The sequence below is a fragment of the Solanum verrucosum genome, unplaced genomic scaffold, assembly GCF_900185275.1.
Source record: "Solanum verrucosum unplaced genomic scaffold, falcon-dt-bn FXZP01000109.1, whole genome shotgun sequence".
NCBI lineage: Eukaryota > Viridiplantae > Streptophyta > Magnoliopsida > Solanales > Solanaceae > Solanum > Solanum verrucosum.
Genome location: NW_026020594.1, coordinates 1,143,258 through 1,161,242, shown reverse-complemented (window position 1 = coordinate 1,161,242; position 17,985 = coordinate 1,143,258). Strand labels below are relative to the sequence as shown.

General features: G+C 37.0%; 1 protein-coding gene across 4 annotated transcripts; it reads left to right on the top strand.

The window, feature by feature from the left end:
• Positions 1-682: 682 nt before the first annotated feature.
• Positions 683-17,905, top strand: LOC125811303 (protein FIP1-like). Of its 4 annotated transcripts, XM_049490811.1 has the most exons (14): positions 720-764; positions 7,098-7,189; positions 7,262-7,366; positions 7,511-7,560; positions 8,632-8,698; positions 9,232-9,304; positions 10,620-10,675; positions 10,930-11,026; positions 11,927-12,011; positions 12,390-12,452; positions 13,005-13,064; positions 16,600-16,692; positions 17,415-17,477; positions 17,606-17,905. In XM_049490811.1, exons 1-14 carry the CDS (start codon positions 736-738, stop codon positions 17,690-17,692), a joined length of 1,020 nt encoding a protein of 339 aa, XP_049346768.1. In that variant the 5' UTR covers positions 720-735; the 3' UTR covers positions 17,693-17,905. The 4 variants fall into 4 exon arrangements, with proteins under 4 accessions (XP_049346769.1, XP_049346768.1, XP_049346771.1 ...); XM_049490812.1 differs by having other exon boundaries at positions 683-764; positions 7,098-7,394; XM_049490814.1 differs by lacking the exons at positions 720-764; positions 8,632-8,698 and having other exon boundaries at positions 7,101-7,366.
• Positions 17,906-17,985: the final 80 nt, after the last annotated feature.

Below are 17,985 nucleotides of genomic sequence, written 5' to 3'. Positions count from 1 at the left end.
AGTTTAGTTAAGGTGTGTCTCTGATATTTTGGTCATAGTCTAGGGGGTACTGGTACATTTTCCCCTTTTTTGTTGTATATCTACTTAAAGCATCTATTAGATAGTTAAATTAATTTATTGAAATTAATGCATATAATTAAATGAGTTGACATATTTTAAGTAATTAACACACATATATATATATATATATATAGTGGACTCTTAAAAATTTTTCTCTAAAGTTTGAATAAAAAATGCTTGATAAAATTATTTTATCATACGTTCACGTGTTCGATCCAAATAAGTAGTACTCGTGATTCAATATCTCAATGAAATTTTAGGGATAAGGTTCAAGTACTCTAGATTATGACCGAAATCTCAGAGACACACATTAACTAAACTAGGGTCCTATTACCTCTTAAACCAATTTTTTTGGCTTACGTGACACCCAAATATCTTCCACGCGCCTCAACGTGGAGTCATGAAGTGTGCCACATAAGCCAAAATGTGTATAAATTTACAAAAAAATGAGTTCTAGTTTAGTTAAGGTGTGTATCTGAAATTTTGGTCATAGTCTAGGAGTTCTTATGTCTTATCCCGATTTTTTTTGACAAACTTAAGTCATTTATTTAGCCAAAAAAGAAAATTAGAAATAAAATAAGGAAGAGAAAAAAAAAAATAACACCTTTGTATAGAGAAAACACAGTGGTTTGTTTTGAAGTGGGAGTTTCGGGAAGGGAATTTTTCAGAAAGAAAATGTCTATCTATGAAGACGAAAACAATTTGTAAGCGCTAATCCTCCAATCTAATCACATAATTCTCAATTTCTAGCAATCTTCATCCTCAGTATTTCGATTTTCTATTGCGCATCTCTGTTTCCGTAATAATGTTCGTGTTTTACTTGTAAATTCAGTTAATTTTTCTATTATGCTGCCTGAAAATTTTGTAAATTCATGCTTTGACAATTTCTGTCAATACCTAATTGTGTAGGGTGGCTAGCAATTCTGGTAAGCTCTATTTCTATAGAATAAAATGCTGTTTGGGTTGTGACTCTGTCATAATAGGATATTTTACGTGGATTCTAGCTAAGTTTTCAGATATTTTGATTCTTCTTCCTTTTTCTATAAACTCCAGCGCACTATTAATCAGGATTCTTTCGTGTAATCAACTAAATGAATATATTTGAGGGTCATAATCTTCAGTTTGTATGTATCACCCGCCATGTCATCATGCCACTTAGGCTTTCTGGTACAAAGTTGCCCATTTGGAAAGTGTATTTAAGAAGGAGACTAGTCCTTAGTGGATTATTCTAGAGAAATAGGGAGGTTTCCCATGATAGATCCTAGAATTCCATGGATTTGCATAGAAGAGCCTTGCAACTTCTTAGCTAAGTCGAAAATTCTAAAGGAAGCCCTTATTTGTAAATATTAAGGGACTTGTGCTACAATTAATATTTATACACTAGTCCCTAGGTGATTAGTATAAATAGATGGTTATTCATTTGTAAAGACATCAAGAAAAATAATTCAAGTTCTCTACAATACAAAAAGCTTCCTTTAGCAAATTTTTCGTCTTCCTTATCTAGCATTCCCTTAGAGATCTTGAGTGTAGTAATCTAGTCTGATTTGGTATAGCAAGATTGTGAGCAAGTATTCAAGTGTCACATGTGTGCTGAGTTGAAGACTTAAAAAACGACAACGTGGTATCAAAACGAAGGTTGCAACTAGGAAATGACAAACAATAGAGAAACCAATGTAGCTAATCACCTAGGATGTTGTCGACAAGAAGGCCCGTAACAAAAAGGAGGAATGTCGCTAATAAGAGCTAGGAGCTGCCGTCCTAGGTTGTGTCAAGCAAAGGGCTTATGTCCGAGGAACCATCTGCCGCAGAGGAGAGTGAGGATAAAGTGGGGTCCTGTTCGAGGACATCTCGTTCGGTAGAGAGCGGGTTATAAAGGTTAATGAGGGATGAATGTCATTGAGATATTTAGCTAACACATGGGGAAAGTTGAGGGCACCTTAGCGTTCTTGAAGGGCATAACGTTGAAGAGATTGAGTTTATTTGAAATAACTTGGAGGGGTGTATGCAGGCTGAGATAGAGCAAAGGCAACCCATCACTACCTTAGAATGCAGACTCATGGAGGCGTTGAGCACCATCTATACCATGAAGGCAAAAAGGGACGCACCCAAGGAGCATGTCGACGATAGTGTGGCTGAAGCAACCAAGAATGTTATTGTGATGAGCGAGGCTAAGATCGAGGTCCCTAGACACCAATGATCAAAGGTGTTCGTGATGTAGAATAAGTGGAGAACTTCCTTTTTCACTTAGAGAACTACTTCGTACATGTCAAAATTAGGTATGATGACGCCTAGGTCAACACTGTTGTGTTATACCTATCAAAGACTATCATACTATGGTGGAGAGGGAAAATGGCCGATACTGAGAGAGGTTTGTGCACCATTAGCACATGGGATCAATTCAAGATCAAGTTCAAGCGATGATTCTTCCCAAATAATGTCTTGTACGAGGCAAGATGCAAACTTAGAGAGTTGGAGTAAACAAGGAGGATAAGCGAATGTGTTAAGGAGTTCACTACCCTTATGCTTCAAATTCTCAACCTCATTGGCGATGACTTGTTTCACTTCATGTATGAGTTGCTGAATCAGACTAAACAGGAGTTGCAACACCAACAATTCACAAATGTAGACCAAGCCATAGTAGAGGTCGAGTCTTTGATGGATTTCAGGGGTGACAAGTATGATAAAGGCAAAGGCAAGGAGTCAAAGGGTAGCAATGTCAAAGGTGGGGGAGACCGTGCCAAAAACAAAGAGACCAACCAAAAATACACACAGGCTAAAGATTACTATAAGTCCGATTTCAAGAAGTCAAGTAGCCATCAGAGCTAAGCTGAAAAGTAAAGGCCAGTCAGGAAAAATGGATGCAGAGGGCCACATGGATTCAAGAATTGCCCCGACCTAAAGAGCCTCAACGTTATGGTGCATGAAAGGAAGAAACAGGCACAAAGAGAAAGTTCGAGTGCAATACAATTGGGTATGGTAGGACTATGTGACACTATCAAGAAGCAATCTATCAAGTCCGACGAGAATAGAAATCAGTACGTGGACCTCACCATCAATAACAAGCCCGCTCGTGCACTGGTGGACATCGGACACTAGAGAAACTCACAATTTTGTGATTGAGGCCGCAACAAAGAGACTAGGGTTAAAGCTCACTCTAACTAACTCCCATGTCATGACCGTGAATGCAGAAACAACATAGTGCTCATTGTATAGCCAATGGTGTTGATGTCAAATTAGGCAATTGAAAAGTACCTTGCATGGTGCCTATAGTGACTATGCCACATAGACCGAGCCAAGCACTACTATGAGCTATGCAGTTAGTCAAAGGGTTCAAAATGGGGAGCCAATGTTCATGGCAGCCATTGTGAGTATGGAAGAAGACAACTATCCTTAAGAGACTTTACCACCTTGAATAAGGAAGTTACTTGAGGAGACTAAAGATGTTATGCATGAGTAGCTACCTAAGCACTTGCTTCCTAGGTTGAGGTGGATCACAAGTTTAAGTTGGAGCCTGGGGCTAAGCTACTTGCATATGCCCCTTATCTCATGGTACCACCTGCTTTGGAGGAGCTTAGGAAACAATAGAAAGAGCTATTGAATGTTGGTCACATTCGCCCATCAAAGGCACTCTTTGGTGCACTAGTGTTGTTCTTAAAGAAGAAGGATGTATCGTTGTGCTTATGCATAGACTATCGATACTTAATAAAGAAGAACAAGTACTAGATCCCGCTTATTGTTGACTTATTTGATAGACTAGGGCAAGCAAAGTACTTTACCAAGGTGGATCTTTGCAAGGGATAAGATCAAGTTTGTATTGCAGAAAAGGATGAGCCGAAGACAACATGTGTATGAGATGTAGAGCCTTTGAGTGGTTGGTGATGCCCTTCAGCTTAACCAACACATATGCTACATTTTGCACCCTCATGTGCAAGATTTTTCACAAATACCTTGATCAATTTGTGGTAGTCTAATTGGGTGACAACCATCTATAACAATTCCTTGGAGAAACATATAGAGCATTTATGAAAGGTTTTCCAAGTCTTGCGGGAGAACTACTTATACATTAAGAGGGACAAGTGCGAATTTGCACAATCAAAGGTACACTTTTTGGGCCATGTCATTAGCAATGTTGAGCTACACATGTATGAGGACAAAGTACGGGCTATCCAAAAGTGGGAGGCACTTACAAAGGTAACCAAGTTGAGATCATTCCTTGCCTTGTTAACTACTATCATTGGTTCATTAGTGGCTATTCAAGAAAAGCCGCACCATTGGCCGAGCTGCTAAAGAAGAACAAATCATGGGTTTGGGCTTAGTGCGGGTTACATCTCCTATGTGGTTTGAGAGTTATTGCAAAGGAGCGGGGGTTTTACCCTGTGCGCACCCAAAGGGTAGCGGCTGCATGTTTCTCTTGTCATAAAAAAAGAACAAATCATGGGTTTTGACGAAGCATTGTCAAAAGGCACTTGAAGGTCTTAAGGTAACCATGACAGAGGAACCAATATTGGCATCCCGACTGCACCAACACATTCGAGGTGCATACAGTTGCATTTGAAATTTGCCATTGGGGCATCCCATAACATTCTAGAGTCGTAAGTTTAACAAGACAACGACGTTACACAGTACAGGAGAAAGAGATGACTGTCATTATGCGTTGCCTTTGCACATGGCGACACTACATGCTCGAGTCAAGGTTTGTGAGCGACTGACAATGTAGCCACTAGCTACTTTCCTACGGAGAAAAAGCTTACACCTTAGCAAGCCAGGTGGCAGGATTTCTTGGCCGAGTTTGGTTATATGCTAGAATATAAGCCCGGCAAGGGTAATGTTGTGGCTGATGCTTTAGTCGGAAGGCCCAACTTGTTGACATCACTTTAGCAAGTTGTGAATCCGAAAGGCTATAAAGGAGGACAAAAAACTTTTTGGTGAAGGATGATCTATTGCTCACCACTAGATAGAGGGTCTAGGTGCCAAAGTTCAGAGATATTAGGCGGTGTATTATGGAGAGTCATGACACCTTGTGGGCCAGTCATCCAGGCCAACGTCGTCCTAGGCCCTTGGTTGAGTTGGTCTACTAATGGTCGTGCATGCGAGATGACATAAAGTGTTATGTGCAGACTTGTCTTGTATGACTATAAGACAAGGTTGAACAGAGGCATCCCAGAGGACTTTTGAAGCCACTACCAATTGCGGAGCGTCCATGGGAGAGCATGACTATAACTTTATCACTTCTCTACTGATGTTTGAATGTTACAGCACTATCATGGTGGTCATGGATAGATTTTCTAAGTATGCCATTTTCATGCCTACCTCACTGGGTTGCTAAGCCATGGAAGCTGCAATTTATTCTTTAAGAACATGGTGAAGTATTGAGGCTTACCAAGGCATATCATCAGTGATCGAGACCCCCATTTCATCGGAAATTTTTGGAGAGAGTTGTTTGACATACTTAGCACGGAGCTGCACTTCTCTACTAGTTTCCACCCACAAATTCATGGACAGACTGAGCGGGTCAATGCCTTATTAGAGTGCTACTTGAAGCATTTTGCGAGCCCGCATCAAAAGGATTGGGCAAAGCTCTTGGGAAATGCTCTTGGACATAGCCCAATTTTCTTATAACTTGTAGTGGGGTGAATCTACGAGTCGTACACCATTTGAGTTAGCCACAAGCAACAACCGCAAACTTCATATTCACTATTGGTCACGTTTGAGGGGAAAAGTTTGGGAGTCACATTCGAGGGGAAGAGTTTGGGAGCTCATCATATGACCAAAGGATGGGAGAAGTAGCTTGACACTACTAAGTCCTACTTGGACAAGGCAACGAAGCGGATAAAGAAAATTGCGGACAACAGGAGCCATCCCACGGATTACTAAGTTGGGGACATGGTTATGGTGAAGTTTAATTCAAGACAATTCAAGGCACCATGGGGCATGCACCAAAATTTGATTCGCAAGTACGGGTGACCATTTAGGACCCTTGCCAAGGTGGGCAAGATCTCATAAAAGCTTGACATGCCTTTGCATCGTAAGATCCATCTTGTCTTTCACGCTAGCATGCTTAAGTCATACCATGAAGACAATGATGATCCGAGTAGAGGCCAGTCGAGTCGAGTCGAGTCGAGCGCTTATTACTATCATTACCTCACATGATCGGGAGATTGAGGCTATCATTGACTATCGGGCTAGGCGAAGACAAGGGAAAAAGCCACCGCCATGCTCCTCGTCCACTAGAAGGGACAATCACCGGAGGAAGCCACATGGGAGAGATATGAAAGACTTGTGGCAATTCAAAGACAAGATTCGAGAGTTTATGCAACAACAATGCGCCACAATCGTCACAACATCAGGTGAGGGAGAGTGTGATGACCCGCTATCATGCCACTTTGGTGCCACATGGCAAAAAGTTGCCAATTTGGTGGAAGGCTTACATAGGAAGGAGACTAGTCCTAAGTGGAATATTGTAGAGAAATAGGGAGATTTCCCATGGTAGATCTTAGAATTCCGTGGATTTGCAAGGAAGATCTTTGTAACTTTCTAGCTAAGTAGAAAATTTTAGAGGAAGCCTAATTGTAAATATTAAGGGAATTGTGCAACAATTAGTATTTATACACTATCTCCTAGGTGACTTGTACAAATAGAGGACCATTCATTTGTAAAGGCATCAAGAATAATAATTCAAGTCCTCTACAATACAAAAAGCTTCCTTTAGAAAATTTCTCGTCTTCCTTGTCTAGCATTCCTTTAACGATCTTGAGTGTAGTAATCTAGGCTGAGTTGGCATAGCAAGATGGTGAGCAAGTTGTCAAGTGCACTTAGTTGAAGACTTAAGGATGTGACATGTATCTGTATAAAGAAAGGGAAGGAGGAACATAGGTTGATATAAAGATGTTGTCTTAAGCAAAATGAGATGTTTATGGTCAATTGTGTGACTTGCCAAGTGAAATGTTGTGTCAAAATGAAAGTTATGCTTCTTTTTGACTTAATTTTAGAGCTTTCCTGCTTATGAATAAATGACTCTGCTGCCTGTTTAACTGTAGGTTCCTGGACATACCGGATGACGCACCTCTATTCGGTAATAGGAGGCCTACATGCCTTATTGGGAGTGTTTTCTACTGTATCTTATTGGCAAGTAATACTACTTCAGTACCGCATGCAAATTAGTCACTTATATGGGAGCTGATTAATAAGAAATTCTAGGCAGGTTTTGCTGTTTTGGCTGTGGGAGCTACATGGATAATTCACCCTATTCAAGGATTAATTTTCCAGCTTCTTTGCAGTTGTAATGTTGCCCTCTTAGTTATCAGCGGTCTGTTCCTGTGAACTTATCCTCTCCAGTTATATTGTTTCATCTTGGCCAAGTTATAGTTACTATAAATCGCTTTCATCATTTATATTATTCCTGTTATTGACTTCACTCTAATTGTTAAACATAAGTGTTAAATATCTGTAGGCATTTTTCAGCAATATCTGGTATACCAAGTACAGAAAATACGGTTGCAGGTGAGTTTTCCATTATACATTATGATAGAAACCGAAGTTTTATATTGGATAAAAGAGATAGAAAATACAAAGAGAGACAAGTATCTCGTATCTCCAGAATAATCTTTTTTGCATATAAAAGATATATTACAATATGCCTACACATTACTGGATCTATTATTTATATATAGGTATCACTACTTCATAAACCATTTAGGATAAAGACACATAACTTCTAGTAACCATAAGGAATTAACTGTAAGAAACTGCTCAATCCTCCATGTGTGAAACCTCCAGAAATTTGAGAAGATGCAGATCATTATCTTCTCCTGTATTTCTTTGCGTTTTCCTTCTTGAATAAGTATTGAGGATTCGTGGCTTATCACATTACTTGATAATTTGTAGTTTTTGATGTCACAAATGACATTTTTCTGTTGAACTATAAAATCATGACTTAGAGGTCACACAAAGTGGATGAAAATAACACAGGGGGTCAATGATTAATATCAGACACTACCTCATTGGACATAACTTCTTTTCTCTCCCTGATGTCCTTCTTCTGCGTCGTTCCCCAACCGAAATTTACAGAAAAAAAGAACAGGATATTTAAATCAATCTCTCCTTATATCACTTCGGTTAATATCATATCCCCGTGATGCATTGTGCATATATCATAGGCTGGTATGGTGCCAAAGCATGCATAGCATTAAAGTTGCTACAATTTCTGGTGTAAGCAACTGTGCATTCTAGGGATGTTCTTAATATGGTGCCACCAGAGACTTAGATAACCTGACAGATGTAGGAAGAAAACCTATAACCAAATTATATGAGACTAAAGGTTGGCCTATTCACTAGGAGTATGAAGGAGTAAAAGTCAGTTGGCCAAGGTGATATAACTTTTTAGGCTTCTGGGATCTTTCTTGCCGAGAATGGGGGACTTCTAATTCCACTATTTTGCTGAGGATTACACATTACTGAAATATTTTGCTTACTAAGATCGACAATGTCTGTTTCCTTCTTGTTTTATCATGATCCAAATCATATGTTGTGAAGTGGCAAAATATTTAAGTTCATGATGGTTTAATTTTGTAGGGTTACTGTGTTTTCAGCCAGAAGCTGAAGCATATTATTCGCTTACCATTTGCAACAATTGCATATGGTATATCTCTACTTGGTTCTTTATATGTGTCAGCTTTATTGTGTATTGTGTATTGTTTTAATTAGTTCTAATCTCAAAATATATGGTCAAAACAAGTCTTGCTGTAGTGCCAAATATATTGTTTACATGCAGGACTGGCTTATTATAGTTGAATTGTTGCGTTTCAGCAAGGCAGTACAATCTTTTCCTTTTTATGGTTACTAATTTGAACTTGTGAATATTTCTGAAATCATTCATATTTTCTACCTTCTCAATGCCCCATCTCTTACTTCCTGGAAAAGGAGGGGAAAGGATAGTCACAAATCTTGGTTAACCTGAATATTATTCTATTCTTCTGAGAAGCTTGCTAATTTGCAACAGTGAGCCGTAAAGATAATATTCATAGCCTTCTGTTATTGTTGAAGGAGCCTTCGGGAAGTTCTAAGTTTGAATCGCCAACTTCCATGACTATTATATTTCTGCCACAATTATTTATATTTAACAATCTGTAGTTCCTACAGAAGTGAATATCCATTTGAAACACTCTTTTGCAGGAACTGCTGCAATGCTGCTGGTCATGGTTTGGGATCCAGATATTAGCATCCTCTCCATATCCACACTACTCAGGTGACCTGCCAAGAACACTTTTGCCCTTTTTTTCCTTGGTTAATGCAGCTTCCTGAATATTGAGATGCTGTATAGCCATTTTTTAAGCCGAGAAACATGATCTGGAGACTTTTCTAAAATAAAATTTGTCATACAATTTGCTGCACAGTGGAAACTTTTGTGCATGGTGCATTACAAGTCATGGATTTGGATTTAAGAACACAATTTTTGTCATAGAATTTTAAGTTAAGTTTCTTGGACAGTCAAATCAACCTGAATAATGATTAGAAATAGTGATTTTCGTTACACTCGCTAGGTAAGGAATACCAAACATACCCTGAAAGAGTTGACAGAGAGATCAAAGCCTCTTATTTTAAGAACGTACAGAGAGATCAAAGCTCTGAAGTCTGAAATGGACTTTGTTGGAGCTTGGGTGCATTGTTTGATGGGTTAAACCCAGGAGAAACAGATGGTGAAGGAACTGATTTTCAGAATATATTTATTTTGCTTGTGTTTGCTTTATTTGGACTGGAAAAATACAAAAAATAGTATCTTCTACTCCATACCTGAAGAATTTACACAGAGACTGAATGATCCCCCAGAATATTGTGAGGAAGAATCACTTTGAGTTCAAACTACCCCAAACAACTAACGTATGATGAAGTGTAAAATAAGGCAGAGGGAATCCCTACTTTTACCTTTGTCGCTTCAACTTAGGAGATCCAGTTCAAGGACTGAAATTAAATTAAAGTGGATACGAAATATTAAATGGTTCTGTTGATCCAGGCAAAAAAGAATGGGCCAAAATTGTCGATTTGGTCCCAAATCTTTGAGGTTGCTTTTTTCCAATAATGAGTTAGGACCAAAGATCAGGCCAAAAGGCGTGTAGTGATTTGCGGGCCAAACATCGTTGTAAGTTTTCCAAGAATTAGTTCCTTTTGCACAAGTAAGAAAACAATGTCCCATATATCAATTCTTAAAATTTTCTCGACATGCACCATGTTCAATGGACCTTGCTAATATGCAATACTGCTGAATCATAACAATCAAAATTAGTATTGAATATGTCATTTACATGTGGAGTAAATCATCTGAAGGTTGAACCTTAGGGCTAGATCTAAAGGCAGTTTTGAAGCCACAATCTTCAAAATGGTCTAGGCTTCAGCCACATGTGAGGTGTAGCCATTCACACTTCTATTATATAGTGAATGCTGCAATTGAAGGTTATATTTGCCATTGTGGTGGTCTTGGAGTAGCTTCCTATAACTTGATTGCTTCACTATAGCCTTGTCTTTCTAAAATAAGAGGTTTAATGCATTTTCCACCATTTTTGCAGGATAATCATGCTGGCTGAAGTAGTCTGTGCTGCTTCTTTCATGTCTCTCTATATTGGTGAGTGACCTCTGTGTCACATCCTCCAAAATAGAGATTCATTTTTCTAGCCATATTTTATAGTAAACCCCACTTGTCTTAGAAAGCAATTCCATAAATTTGCTCGGTGAAGTTGAGTCTTAAACCTTTGTGTTTGACAACTAAGAGTTGTTTAAGGTCGTTAGGTGCCTATTGTAAATTCCAAAATTTGTATATTATTCGGAAACATATTTGCGCAATAACATTTCTGAGTGCAACACCTTCAATTGTCACAGGCTATGTTCATCAATACAATTCATTTGATTCCCAGCCCGACGTTTTAAAGTCACTTTATTCTCCACTTCAACCATCAAATTCTTTGGAAGGACCGAGGTACCTCATGAGATTTACGTTGTTGAATTTGCAGAAATTTTTTACTAGTAATTTAATCACTATATCTCGAGACAAACTAGTTGACATTAAATGGTCCATTAATGGATGGCTCTTCCGAGAGTCCCTGCAAAATGAAGAGCTTTGCAGACACAGTTTCTTGTTCCACATTTTTGCCACATTTTTTGGTTCTCAAAGCACATTACCCTTTTCAAGTCTATTAAGTATGGAAGCATTAATATGCATATTGAAAAGGAAAAAAAATAGCGCAAGGAATCATTTTTAGTATATACAAAGGCACAACCAAACTACTCTCTTAATCCTTTTTGGATAACTGTGAAAAGCTTATATCAGTTAAAATCTTGACGATTGGAAGCCATAACTAGAAAAGGTAAATATATCAGGATGACTAGAACAGATAGTAGCCTAATAAATTGGGAGTGATAAAATAGTCATATATGTTTGGACACATTGATATTGAGATATAGCTATCCTATGCAAGGAACTTTTGTGGAATGTGTTGAGAATATAATTAACTAATAAAAGTGTGCTCTCTCTAAAAGTTCAAGCTTTTACATGAGATGGTGACAAACTTCAATAGAATGCAAGGTCGAAGGCTACATTGTCTTCTGAGATGATTACATCTTTGGTTGTATGAGAAAAGGCAAAGTTTTGGTGGAAAAACTGATGCAAAAGAATAATCAAATATCCTTGTGTTTCTCAAACGCAGTTAGAACTGAAGATGTGTAGTCATGCTCAGGGTGATGAGATGTCATCTTCTCTATGTTCCTTGGAATAAGACTTCTGAGAATAGATAGAACACATGTCTTAAAAGTTTATTTCAAGCTGCCTCCAGATGATGAATGATTTTCAGATGTTCACTGGGAGCCTTTTGTTATATAGGTATCAAGATGGTGGTCGACTATCTGATCAGCTCATGGCCTTATTGCAATATCAGCAAGTAAATATACACTTTCTGAGTGAGGAGGTATGGGTTAATTAAGAAAACTCTGATTTTTTTTTTCTCTGTAGAAATAAGGTTCCTTCCATGTTTCATTGCAAGGAGAGTAAAGACGCAACTGGACTTTGAGCAGCTATAGTTTTACTAATTGGTGCCTCAATTAGTTAACAACACATAGATGTCTTCTTCTTATTTTTTCACGTTAAGCGATCTCCTGTTATTCTTTGGAAAGGAAGATAGAGTTCTACACATTCCTTGGTCTTGGTTGCCGCAGGATGTGTCAATTTCTTGCGGCCAAACTAGAAAAAAACAAACATTTTTGATAGGATTTCAGTCATTGTTTCTCGTATTTTATTTGATTATTCTCCTTATTTTGTCTGAGTTTTGATGTTTTTCTTCTTTTAGCTTCTTGGATTACAGGAATCCTTGAGCAAATATGAAAGGTCTAATGATGGGAGTGCACCACAGGTAAGCTTCTCTTCATCGAAGTTGCTTTGCTACCGGAATCTCCTTCCTCTATTTCTAGAAAAGAAAGAAAGTGACTTTTTGACTGTATAGTGAGTTGTGTGTGTGCTCTTAAGCTACAAGTCAGAAAGGAAACCAAAGAATTTAAGAAGGATAAACGTGTATCAACTATCATAAATCTGAAAGTGGTAAACAATCTTCCACACTTTCCACTTTATAAGATCTTGGTGAAAATATTATGAAATAAGGGTTTCACTTCTATTATTGTTGTTGACATCCAGCTACCTGGTAATAACTGTCTGAACAAGTTTCTCAATGACAAAACCAGGAAAGAGTGAAAAAAAGTCATAGATGCTGAGGATGACAAAACACACGCCAGCAGTTGCATGTTTTATAATCCGTAAGATGATAATTTGGAAGCTAATGCTATTTTAGCTCATCTAGTGGAATTGTTCAGTAATAAAAAGCAACCATCTTTGTGTAGTAATCACTCAATTGTTATTGGAATTTGGACCTATCAAAATAGTGAAAATAATCAGCTGCTTGGTTCTGCAGGTTGATCTGGCCCACTTACTGGCTGCTCGAGACCAAGAATTGCGCACACTTTCAGCTGAGGTATAATTGGTAGCATGTGGTCTTTTGTATCTACAGCTTTCTTACAAAACTAAGTGTCTGTAGAGATGGAAGTACTTTTATCCTATGCAGAATTAACATGTAAACCATTAACCAATTGCTTTAAGAAACAGAATTGTCCGTATAGCTCTCTGGGTGAAAAAATTGAACTTGTACATCCAAGTTCAATTTCCGCATAGTTTAGTCATGAGCATGTTTGCATTTTAATTATTGTTGAAAGTCAGAGAAAATTAATAAAGTTATATATGTCTAGTTTCATATGTCATGCAGAACTTATGTAAGGTGAATATTATAGAATACCACTGAATATGTTGCATTTTCTCTTCTTTTCTTCACATGGTAAAAGCTGTTACAATCTAGGTAGAGACTCGAGCAACTTCTACCTTACATTGTCTTCTTGGTCAAAGTTTTAAAATATAATAATATTCTTGTCTGTTTCTAGTGATTATTCTGGTGGCAATTCTTATTTTCGATGAATGCTCTAATATCACCATACTTGTTTTCGTCATTCTAACAACACTGTCTCCTCCAAACCATCATGGTGGTCATTTTTCCAGATTTTTCACATAAAACTTCTCTGTCTCTTCTTTATCCTCGTGACATTGCAGTCCCATATTGAGTCCCTCCTCAGCTCCTCTAATTGAAATTTTTGTCACCTTTACAGAGCTCATTTTTTTCATGGTATCAGAGTTGAGTATTGAATTCCTTTTCTAAACATTACATTCCTGTTCACTTGCTCACTGTTCCATTAAAATCTTATTCTTTCCTTTTTCTTAGTTAGCATATGGAATTCCGCCTTTGAATATTGAATTTTACGGATTTGTAACTGTCTTCTCTTATTTTTTCCTTGTGATATCAGAGTCTGGATATTGAGAGTTGAGACTCTTCTAATTATTGTATTTTTTATTACTATGAGAAATCTTCTCTCTTCTTTCTTTATGGCATCAAAGTTTGAGTATTGAGTCCCTCCTCTGAACAACCCTGTCATGGACAGAGTACTTAGTCTCATGACAGTCAGGAGGAGATAAAAAGTCTAGCCACCATACTCGACTTGATTTTTTGATCTTTGATATGCAAACTCAAGTTATTTCAGACATACTGAAAATGAAGTTATATGTGTCTAGATGCACAAAATGCATTGAAATTTAATTAATGAGAAGGTATAGAATATACTATTGGGTAGCGTAAATATTTTTGTATTTAGTTATTGAATAATTACTTTACTGTATTAAGCATAGAGAAAAATCATGTATCATATGTACGTAGAGGCATAGCCCACCACTATATATAAAGAGTCATCTTCTACATCGTTAATCGTCAATTTGACAAGTTTCTCATCTTTCCTTTATTTTCACAATTTTCATATTTCTTTTCCTCTTTCTTATGTCCTTCCTCGTATACATGAGTGCGCATTAGTCTAAATGGTGAATGGTGTAGACTATCTTCGTTTTGGTCTCCCTTAATGGATTTTTTCCGCATTGAACACTCGTTCCTTTCAAAGGAAATACTCAGAACTTATTTTCCTTAAAAGTACTACATATTGTATTGTTACTTTAAATATAATATTCATTTTGATTGTTTCTCAAGTTTTATTGTATCGTATCGTTAAATCGTCATTGTGTAACGACGAAAAGTCCCATTATATGTAATGAATAATTTGGTGTGGTCGCGTCATTACCTTTTTTTCTCATTTTTCCTTTGCTTATCATTTAATAGTCCTATTTTATCATTTACCCTACCTTTTCTATAATAACTCTACCCCGTACCTACTTTTCTTTATTATATAGGTTTATCCTCCAGATTTTGATGTTTGTCATTATTTAACGACAGAAAATGACACAAGCTATTCAACATTGTATTCTTCAAAACAATGTAGTACAATACAATGCAATATTATGATACGCAACAACCATCCAAACAAGCTATTAGAGACAACTATTTATGTTCCTTGTACCCAATGACTGCCTTGCTTGTTTAGGCATCGTAAAAAGCCTAATATTTTGAGAAAGTAAAATTCTACCACATCATACGACATAAATGGTTCATTTTACTGTTTGAATAAATTTTTCTCGTTTATCAGCATCGAAAGTGAAAATCCTTGTGGTCCACATAATCTCCCGGTCATATTATCTCAACTCTTCAACTGAAATCATAAGTATCAGGCTATATCAAATGTGGACATCCAATTTAGGACTGTGGATTTACTAGTCATCAGAGGTTTGTTTTTAATAGCATCTCCTGGTATAGTTTTGTGAAATTATTGTTCTCTAGCATCTAGTTCTTGTTGTTGCTACTTAAATTTTTTTATCTTAATTTATTAAATTTCTCCTGTACTGCATCTAGTCAAAAAGAAGAGAAAGCTCTTATGGATGCAATTACACTTCATAGTTTGACACGTACATATGGTGTTCTTGTTGTTGAATTTAATTTGAGAAATTAAGCATACATTAGGTGACAGAAACTACAGAACGATACATCTATAGTATCAATACAGATCTGATCAAAGATATGAACATCATATGGGGTTGCTCTAATCATGGCATTTCTTATTTTAAGGTCTTGAGGATTAACTTAACTTGGGTGTGTTCTGTATGGGCATCCAGGTGCTCCTAGTATCTTATTTAAAACTCTTTAAGAATAATTGTATAGGGTTCTGGGAAGGGGTTTAAGCACCCTTTCAATGCTTGTAATGTTCCAACTTAGCACCTTTTTCTGGGGCGGCTAAATTTTATTGCATTGAGCTGTTACTTGTCTAAAAAAACAGAATAAGTTCTATCTTGGATCTGTCATAAGTGGGAGTCCATTGGATACAGCTCATGCCTTGATGGAACTATAATCTACTCCCGCTTAGATCTTTACATGCGGTGTGACCATTGCTTTTGAGTTCATATGATTCTTCTGTTGTTTTCCCCGGTTCTGTTTTGGTATTAGTGGAGAGGATTGTTTTCAAGGATGGATATAATTTATTTGTCTCTGATATTTCTTCTTTCCAAGTAGAAGCTTACCTCAGTATTTGTTATCCTTTTAGGGGTCGTTTGGTAGAGTGTATTAGGAAAAATAATGCATGTATTAACTGTGTATTACTAGTACCTTGTTTGGTACTCTTTTTCAACCTATGTGTAACTAATACTTGCATTAGTTATACACTCTAATGTGTATTAAGATGTGCATTGCTAATACCATGGATTTCTAGGTATTAGCAATGCAATGATTTTAATGCATGCATTAAAATGATAAAAGACCCAATTGTCCCTCAAAACCTTTTTTTACATCTTTTCCACCATAAAAGTGGAGGGTATCTTTGTAAATAATTTTTTTAATGCAATACATACTATATTTAATGCATCAAACCAAACAATGCATGAAAATAATCTATATATAATTAATGCAAGCATAACTAATACATGCATTACTAATGCAAGCATTACTAAAACACTCTATTTAGCATTATTCTTATATATTCTACCAAACGACCCCTACTGTTTTGCTATTATCTGCTGAAAGATTTCTGTTTCAGATAGATCAATTGCAATCTGAGCTTAGGCTTGCTCGATCTCTGATAGATGAGAAGGATGCTGAGATGCAGCGCATTCGCAGTACAAACAATCAGGTGTGTTAGAAAATTATTTGGAACATAAAGTTTTTTTTTGTTGTTTAAATGCAAAATATTTGGTGTATTCAGAGATAGGTTCCCTTTTTCATGGAGAACTGTCATGTTATACGTAAGATGCACTTCGTGCTGCTCGTTTGTCTTCCTTGGCTGCAACTGTTGCTTCTTTTCGATTAAGAATGAACTATGATGTGTATTTGGTTAGGATGTAGCCATTAACAACCCAAAAGAACAATCCAAATTTGGAAGGCAACAGTCATCAATGTGTGATCCTTTTTGTTTTTTTTTTTCCTGATCTTAGGATGGTCTCTGCTGTGGTTACTTAGTTTTCCTGCTGTGGGTGTGCCCCGGTTTTTTTAGCCATCTAGGTGTTCCATTGCATGAGTCCTATAAGGCTAGTCTGGTTCGAGTTAACCCCCGACAGTTGTTCCAAACATACATTGATTTTAGGCTTGATTTTATAAACATGACTCTTCTATTAGGATTAAACCTTTCTGCTTTTCGTCAGATAAAATATTTGAGGTTCTTGTAATTTTCTATATTACGCAAATTGACTTCCTTTGCTCTTTTTTTTTTTCATGTACAGAAGTAGCGGTTACAGTTTTACCAAGTGTTATTCTAACTCCATTTTCCATCTTGTTTTAGTTTCCATAATCTTGCTACCTTCTTTTACACCAGAAGGTTGCGTGATATTTCCTTTTATTTTGGGTGTTTTGTTACAGTATGTTGAGGAAAATGAGAGACTTAGAACAATTCTAGGGGAATGGAGCTGCCGAGCAGCGAAGGTAGTGTTTTATCATTATTATTATTATTATTATTATTATTATTATTATTATTATTATCTTGTAGCTAAGTAGATATTATCATTTCCCTTGGGTTAAAAACTAATGCATATAGTATTGTTGTCGGAAAGCTTGAACGTGCTCTGGAGCTCGAAAGGATATCAAACTTGGAATTGCAGAAAAAAATAACAACACTGAAAAGCCAATCGTATGAATAAACATCAACTAAAGTAGCTGCTAGGTTAGCAACTTGCTACTTCTCAATAGACTAGCAAATTCTTTGTTCTTTTTGTTCTTATGAACTGGGAAGGAAGTTGTGCTCTATGCTCAGACTACACCATTCTAGGTTTGATCATGATAAGTATGATGAATGCAACATTTTGATCCTCCCAGCTAATGTATGTTCCTGCACATTTTCATTTTGTTCCCTACAGCTAATGTTTACATTTGTTGACAGTTTTAGTACCATTTGTTTCTTACTAATTTTTACTATATGAAGAGTGCCACAAAA

Coding starts and splice junctions, on each gene's coding strand:
- LOC125811303 (XM_049490811.1), top strand. CDS start 736: ATGTCTATCTATGAAGACGAAAACAATTT. Junction 11,027..11,926: donor AATTCTTTGGAAGGACCGAG/GTACCTCATGAG, acceptor TTTGTTATATAG/GTATCAAGATGGTGGTCGAC. Junction 17,478..17,605: donor GGAGCTGCCGAGCAGCGAAG/GTAGTGTTTTAT, acceptor GTTGTCGGAAAG/CTTGAACGTGCTCTGGAGCT.